This window comes from Verticillium dahliae, genomic scaffold, assembly GCF_000150675.1.
Source record: "Verticillium dahliae VdLs.17 supercont1.3 genomic scaffold, whole genome shotgun sequence".
Taxonomy (NCBI): Eukaryota; Fungi; Ascomycota; class Sordariomycetes; order Glomerellales; family Plectosphaerellaceae; genus Verticillium; species Verticillium dahliae.
Window position 1 is genome coordinate 1,171,565 of NW_009276940.1, and position 7,521 is coordinate 1,179,085.

Here is a 7,521-nt window from a genome sequence, read left to right on the forward strand (position 1 = left end):
TCTGGGTCGCGAAAAAGTCGAGCGTCATGATGTACTCGGAGACGGGGGTGCCAAAGAGGTTGTCGGCGCGGAAGGGGGTGGAGGAGTTTGTGTTGCGGATCGCGAAGCGAACCCGAAGATGGTCGTTCGAGGGGAACTGGCCGGGCTGGCCGGGCTGGTCGCCAATGAGCTCAAAGGCCATGGAGAAGCCCGGGGCCGGGAACGAGGCGTATGGCGAAGAAGGGTCGGTGCTGGGGGTCAAGAGCTGGGTGAGCGACCAAAAGGCAATGAACGGGTGGAACGAGGTGAACATGAGGGTGAGCTTGTCCGTCTCGCCGCGAGAGGAGACGACGGCAGCCAGCGCGTCCAGGATCCCCTGGGCGAGCGCTTGCCCCGCGATGCTTCGAACAGGGTCGCGCGTCGAGGCACCCGACAGGGAGCTGTCGGTGTTGAGGGCCAGCTGCTGCTTGAAGGCATTTCGTTCGAGGAATTCGAGGGTAGGTTCCGACAGGATAGGTTCCTCGAGCTGCCGGTGAATCGTGGAGTTGTGGTTGGATTGGTATCGCACATAGTCGAAAACGTCGTAGGCGTTCCAGAATGAGGGAAAGTCACCAGTAAAGGCGCCATTGAGAGGTAGCGAGGAGAAGATTTCCTGGTAGCTCTCGAGCGTGGCGTCGGCCTCCTTGCGAATATTCTCATCGTCGAGCAGCTTGTCCATGGCATTCAGCCAGTTAAAGCACCCCTTGTGTCCATGGAGACTGGCACCGTGTCAGCGGGAATGGTGGCTAAGCAGAGCAGAGTAGAGCACTCGCTGAGGCACTTACGGAATTGAGGTCTCCTCCAGAGTGGAGAGGGTGCTGATGGCGGGGTACTGATAACCGTTGAGAGGGTACTGCGTGTAGTTGTCTGTCGCAGCATCGTAGGACAGGCTGACGCCGCCGGCCTCGTGCAGAAACTCGTCATCGATGGGAGGATAGAGGCCCTGCAGGAAAGCAGTGGCGCCGGCGATGGTGTGGACGTCGGTGTTGGTCAGAATGGTGAGCTGCGAGTTGTCGAGCGTGTCCCTTTCGATGCCGCGGATCGGCGCCCTGAAGAGGTTGTCCTGGGCATTCGTCCCGTCAATGTAGCGCTGCCTGAAGGCGACGCCTTGGCCGTACATCTGCTGGGCGCCCTGGGGTGTGATGGTGCTCGCGAGACCGCCGCGGAGGGGAGTGCGCTCGCCGTTCATGATGACGGCGACGGAACCCCACACCGTAGGTTCAGTATCGGCGGAGGCGACGGCAGCCAAAGCGACGAGCACGACATTGCGATAGGAGGGAGCCATATTGGGCGATGAGCCGGTAGGCAGAGAGGTCAGGAATAGGGTGGGAGGAAAGCAGAGCGATCAAGAAAAGATCACGGCAGCTCGACGTCAGGCCAGGCCACGGGTTATAATGCAGTGTGCCGCTTTCCCCTCTCACCCTCACCCTCACCCTCGCCCTCGCCCTCGCCCTCGCCCTCGCCCTCGCCCTCACCCTCCAAGTTGGCGAGTGGGAGGGGGAGCTTGAGAGAGCAAACGCCTTTTTTTAGGTTCGCATGCAGCCTCGAATCCTTGCACTACCAAGACAAAGGCGAAAGCAGGAAGCAGGTAGCAGGTAGCAGGTAGCAGGTAGCAGGTACCATGCACACCATGTGCCAGCTAGCGCGTCGGTGGTGATGGTGTCAGTCGATCGAGCAATGAGCCCAGAGGGCCGGCCGCAACGCAAAAAGAGAGTTGCCAGTACCAGCCAGGCCAGTACAGGTCAGGCCAGTACGGTCCGGGTCGGGTGCGGGGGTGTAGCTTTGAGAAGCTTCCCCCTCTAGCCTCTAGCGTGCGGATAGGTGTGGGTAGGCCGATTTGCCAGGCCTCAAAGGGGAAGTCGATGATGGCGATCGGGTGCTCGTTGCTGTCCTCCCCGCCCGCCTTCTTGCTGTACTCCTTGCTGTCCTCCTTGCACGGCTTGCACGGCCACCCCATCACTTGCCATATTCCATCAATTCCATGACGCCCAGCACTCGGTGGAAGCTCCGATGAGGTACAGAGGCCTGAGAACCCTGCCAGTGGTGCCCGCACGCTGGCACGCGGCCAATGAAGCCGGCTTGGTGGAGGTGGGTGCTGCTTCGGTGCGTGCAGGCCGGGGGACTGCCATTGACAGACTCTCTTGATCTGGGTTGCTTTGGGTCGTGGGGGCTGGGAATGGCACCTCGGGACGTGCAGGGGAGGGGGGGAGGGGTGTCCCTCTGTTGGTGAGGCTTCCGACGAACCGACCCAGCTGAGAACGTCGGGTTGCACCAGCAGGAAGGGCGTGACGCCATGGTGTGCGCATGTCGTTTGTTCAGGATCTTGTTCGGGCCGCACTGGTTCGATCCCAAGACGGCGGCCCTGCGTGCACCGCATGGAAATGGAATGCTGATGGGAATGGTGTTCTGTGAGACATTCTGCGAGCGGTTGGTCATGGTCGAGTCGTCGAGGTTGGTGGAGAATGTACAGAAGTGAATTGTGTTCAGGTCTGAGGGCTCTACATTGCTTACCTCATCTCTGTCTTCTCTGTGTGCCAGGCAAGTACATACACAACATGGTCAAAGCATTCATCCCCACAGACGACATCAAGTCCAGCTGTCTAGCAGTCATTGAGGCCATCATTGACGATATCTCGACCAAAGCCGATCACATGATATCCCTCGATTTCCCGCCGCTTGGTTCACACTAACACATGCCCACGGAACACAACAAACCCTTTTCCCCACCTGTCTCCAGCGACTGACACCCCGGCATCGGCGTTAGCATTTTGCTCATCGCCCAAAAAGCCCCACCCGTTGTGGTTCCGAGCTAGGCCGCCGCGTTGGCACATTTGCGACCTACGAATGCTTCTCGTCTCGCACATGTACACACGTTTGCCTTGTTGCCAATACTCCCCATGGCAGTTGTTGCAAGTACTCTCCATGGCAGTCGTTTCGAAACGGGCGTGGCACTGTCGCTTATTCAGGACAGAACTTGCATGCAGACCTGGCGGGCGTGTGTATGGCGCCCATTTTGTGAGGGCTGATAAGTGACAATACCGATGCCGTCAAGGGGAAGGGGCGCTGGTGATCACATGTCGGCATCTCTCGCCCAAGCGCGCGAGGGCAGATAAATCCTGGCCAGGACCTCGTGCTGACCCTGACCCATCCTGTCTCGACTCCTTCCCGATGGGCCCGCCAAACGCCTCGCTCGACTGCGGCAGCGAGAGCAGCAGCCGCTCGCCCTGTCATGAATGTCCACAAAGACAACATCCGCCACTTGGGTGGTCAGGTGGCATGGTCTTCAAAGGCCTGCCGGCCAAGGTATATTGGTTGACTCTACATGTATCCCACATGCCGATCCAGCCCTGTCTTCGCTGCCGCCCGAGCAGCGTCACTGCATGCATGTCGCGTGCTGCGTAAATGCCTTCACCCTCCTCCCAAATTCATGACTTCTTTTCCACGTTTCAGCGTTTCCATGTCGTTGCCGACGCTCTACCACCCTGACGAGACCCCGTCCATCTCTTCTTGCGTCACCTCGACTCCATGACGGAGAGGCAGAAACCCCTTTAGCTCGAGTGGCCTTTGAGCTCCTCCTCGACCTGCTTCGTCACCACAGCGCGCACCTGCTTCCAGTCGGCCGCCACCTCCGACACCCTCTTCTCCTTGCTCTCGAGCCCGACAAACTCCTGCGGCAGCACCTTGCCGGCAAAGTCAAAGCCGGCCTCGTCCCTGAGCGCCAGCTCGACGGCGCCAGCAAACTTGGCCGGGTGCGCCGTCGACAGCGAGATGTGCGGCACCTCAGGCCCGCTGCGCTCGATCGACCGCAGCGATGCCGCGACGCCGACGGCCGTGTGTGGGTCGAGCACGTACGCGGCGCTGCTGTTGTACAGGTTTCTGATCGTCTCCGTCGTCTGCTCGTCGCTGACGCGCTCGCTCTCAAAGTCGCGGCGCGCGCTTGCGAGGACGTCCTTGTAGACGGGGCCGAAGCCGCCCTTGGTCTTGAGCTCTGACAGCCATGTCGTGACCTCCTGGCCCGCCTGCTTCTTGTTCCACTCGTCACCCATGCCGACGCTCGAGGCAAATTCGTACGCGAGGAACCAGAGGAGACGCTCAAAGTTGCTGGACACGAGAATGTCCATGGCCGGGCTCAGCGTCTCCTTGGCACCGTCCTCGTGCGCCTTGGCACCGTCCTGGGCGAGGCCACCGGCGGCCTCGGCACCGTGGGCCTCGTGCTTCTCGTAGCGGCCCGTGGTCCAGAAGCGGTGGAGAATATCGTTCTCGTTTGTCGCGACGACGAGCTTGGCCACAGGCAGGCCCATGCGGAAGGCAAAGTAGCCAGCCAGAATGTCGCCAAAGTTGCCCGTCGGCACGACGAAGCGGACCTTGTCGCCGAGCTTCAGCGTCTCTGACGACTTGATGAGGGCGAAGTAGGCGTGGAAGTAGTAGACGACCTGCGCGAGAATGCGAGCCCAGTTGATCGAGTTGACGGCACCAAGGTTGTGCGTCTTGTTGATTTCGGGGTCGGCGAAGAGGGCCTTAACAATGTCCTGAGGAAAATAGGTGTCAGCATGAGGAGCAAGGGGGCCTCATCAAAAAAATGGGGGGCGGACGCACCTGGCAGTCATCAAATGTGCCGGTCACGGCAAGGTTGTGGACATTGTCGTCGAGGACGGTGGTCATCTGGGCCTCCTGGATGGGGGACACACGACCCTTGGGGTGGAGGATGAAGACGGAGACATCCTTCTTGCCTCTGAGGCCGTAGATGGCGGCGGAGCCCGTGTCGCCGCTCGTGGCGCCGACGACAGTAAGGTGATGCCTGTCACGTCCCGTCTTGCCCTCGTTCTTCCTCACGAGGAAGTACTCGAACAGGTTGCCGAGGAACTGCAGAGCGACGTCCTTGAAGGCAAAGGTCGGGCCGTGGAAGAGCTCGAGCAGGTACAAGTTGTCGTTGAGGTGACGAAGAGGGGTGGTCTCGGGGGCGCGGAAGGTGGAGTAACTCCTCTCGATGATTCCCTTGAGATCTTCCGAGGGAATCTCGGCGGGGGAGATGTAGAGAGAGAGAATCTCAAAGGCGAGCTCGGTGAAGGACTTGTCCTTCCAGGACTGCCAGTTGTCGGCCTGGGGGATTTCGGAGGGAATGTAAAGGCCGCCATCGGAGGCGAGACCCTTGAGGACGACCTCCTCGAAGGAGAACTGGAAGGCGGGATCAACAGGATGCTCTTTACACACGGGAGGAAAGGGAAAAGAAGACGAAGAAGAAGACGAAGAAGAAGACGAAGAAGAAGAAGAAGAGCAATCGGTCACTGAGACGTGGGTGGGGTTCGTACATCGGTGTCCTCGCCGCGGGTCGACAGGTAGCGCTGGGAAGGCGTGTGGTCGCTGCCACCACCACTGCCGACGTTGCCCACACCGTTGTGGGGGGTTGTGCCGTTTGAAGCCATTTCGAGTCGGTCTGTCAATGGAGTTCAAAGAGGGAGGGGGAGGGGGGTAAAGTCGCGCAGGACGAAGGGAGAAGAGAAGTGATTGGAGAGGAGGATATTCCAAGGCTCAGAGTGAGGAAGAGAGAGAGAGAGAGAGAGGCAGCGACGACTGACTGATCGCAAGCCGGACGTCCTTCGCGTACGTGATTCAATTCGGCTGTGCCTCAACGAGAAAAGACAACAGTCATCAGTCAGATCACACGCAAGACGGAAATGGACTTGGGGAAAAAAATCAAAAGCGAGTCACGAAAACCGGCCGAAGTTCGGTCTCCCCCGTTCTTCCAGTCCAGCTGGCGGATTCAAGTTCCGCGCTAAAGTTGGGTTGGTCAGAATGTACCTCAGAGTTGCGGGACACGCCTGGTAGTGGACAGGTACCGTACCGTACCGTACCCCTCCATGCCTTTCTGAGTCTGCCCCTCTAGCCAGCCCCTCCTCAACCCTCGACCCTCAGCCCTCAACCCTCAACCACCAACCCCTCACTCACCCCTGTTGCGTCGCCCGTGCGTCAGTCCCGCCATTCAGTGCCTGCCCTGTACTGGCCTGTAGTGGCCTGTACTGCCCTGTACTGCCCTGTGGCCCTGCTGCCCCGTGCTGACCCGTACCAAGACGACCTGGGAGGTAAGGACCATCAGGCACCTAAAGAGACGGCGGCGAGGTGCTGAACTGTGGCACAGCGCCTCCCTGCTGAAAGCGCTGTCGCCGGCAGCCTCAGTGGGCAGCCCCGCTGTTCCGGATGGCCGTCTCCGCATGATGCACGCTGCAGAAGGCTCCGATGGTGATGTGATTGAGCCTCCGACCTGCCACCCTGCCTTGCCTGCCAGCCTGCCAGCTCTCCCACATGTCCCGAAAACACACTCTTGAAGACCTGACCCATGCTGCGCGGGGGATCCTCTCCTAGCAGCCAGCCTCTCCCCGAGGGGGCTCTCGCACCTTCATCAAATCACCACATGACGTGAGATTGCCAGAGTGGACAAGGCGAACGACGTGCTGGGGGGGTCCCACGCCAACCTCGCCGTCCAGGGTGCAAACATGACCCTCCCGTCACCGTTCAGCCCTCCCATGATGCGCCCAAAATGGCCTGGCCGCCAAATGCACCATCCGCTAGCCGCGGGGGCCAACACCTCCTGGGCATCTCGTCCGCCACCAAAGACACTCGCGATGGAGACTGTGGAACAATCGCACGTGTAGTGCCCAAGTCACATGGATTGGTATGGGGTACAACACACGTGGAGCACTAGTGTTGAGAAGCATTGACGTCCATTTCCTTCGCTGTGCTTTGTACTGTAGGTATGCATACCGGGGTATTCTTTCGCCAAGCACGCTCCCTACCTGCGCTGCACTGCACGCGCGCCATGTCGCCATCATCTTAACATAGCGTCGCCTCATTTCGTTCTCATCCCGCCTCATGTCTTCCGGAGCGACTTCAGCAGAGGCGCAATCCTCGAACGCTTGCTGAGTCCGACTCGGTACAGCGGTTTGCCGGCCTGTGGTGTCACTGGCAGTTGCGACTCTCGTTTCGTCGACGTGGCCGTCGATTCTGCTGCCTTTGGCTTGGCCGGTGTCGCGTCTCTTTCATCTCTCTGATGCTCCTGCGTCTCAACCTTGTCCATCTTGACAACATCGTCACCAGATTTGATTGGATTGCCAGAGGCATCTCCGAGTGCCCTCTTATCCACCCGCGCGCGGGGGGTGACTGCTGGCACATCCTCTTCAGGTAAGCCGCCGGCTGGGCCGTCAGTTGCCGCCCCGTCCATCGTAGTGCCGCTTGTAACGTCGTCGGCGCAAACGACGGGCGACTCAGCGGGTATCTCGACGGGCGCGGCTTTTGGTGTCGCCGCTTGATCAGACTTGCGTGGCCTGCCTCGTTTTCGCTTGCCTGGTTTCGTAGCCTCTGCCGGCGGGGCTTGTGCATGTTGGTCCGTCTCTAAAGCATCGACTGCCTGGTCCGTCGTGTCGGAGGGGCCCTTGTGCGTCTTCCACTATCTGCGGCTGATCTTCGCTGAGGGGTTCGTTGACTTTGTGGAGTTGTCGGGCATTTCTG

The 7,521-nt window shown here is 59.9% G+C and overlaps 4 protein-coding genes across 4 annotated transcripts in view; all 4 read right to left on the reverse strand.

Moving 5' to 3' along the window:
- The window catches only part of VDAG_01997 (uncharacterized protein), a gene marked incomplete at both ends in the record, with an annotated part of 1,844 nt that extends 541 nt beyond the window's left edge, over positions 1 to 1,303 (reverse strand). Inside the window, 2 exons of the mRNA XM_009658026.1 lie at positions 36 to 737; positions 804 to 1,303. Coding sequence (XP_009656321.1) covers positions 36 to 737; positions 804 to 1,303 — 1,202 coding nt within the window. The remainder of the gene's footprint in view (positions 1 to 35; positions 738 to 803) is intronic.
- A 671-nt stretch (positions 1,304 to 1,974) lies between these two features.
- Positions 1,975 to 2,942, reverse strand: VDAG_01998 (uncharacterized protein; the record flags this gene model as incomplete). Its single annotated transcript, XM_009658027.1, has 3 exons — positions 1,975 to 2,436; positions 2,530 to 2,545; positions 2,734 to 2,942. 3 exons carry the CDS (start codon positions 2,940 to 2,942, stop codon positions 1,975 to 1,977), a joined length of 687 nt encoding a protein of 228 aa, XP_009656322.1.
- A 624-nt stretch (positions 2,943 to 3,566) lies between these two features.
- Positions 3,567 to 5,441, reverse strand: VDAG_01999 (threonine synthase; the record flags this gene model as incomplete). The annotated part of the gene is made up of 3 exons (XM_009658028.1): positions 3,567 to 4,547; positions 4,615 to 5,193; positions 5,328 to 5,441. 3 exons carry the CDS (start codon positions 5,439 to 5,441, stop codon positions 3,567 to 3,569), a joined length of 1,674 nt encoding a protein of 557 aa, XP_009656323.1.
- Positions 5,442 to 6,883: 1,442 nt separating this feature from the next.
- VDAG_02000 (uncharacterized protein) lies at positions 6,884 to 7,234 on the reverse strand (the record flags this gene model as incomplete). Its single annotated transcript, XM_009658029.1, has 1 exon — positions 6,884 to 7,234. One exon carries the CDS (start codon positions 7,232 to 7,234, stop codon positions 6,884 to 6,886), a length of 351 nt encoding a protein of 116 aa, XP_009656324.1.
- Between the last annotated feature and the right edge of the window lie 287 nt (positions 7,235 to 7,521).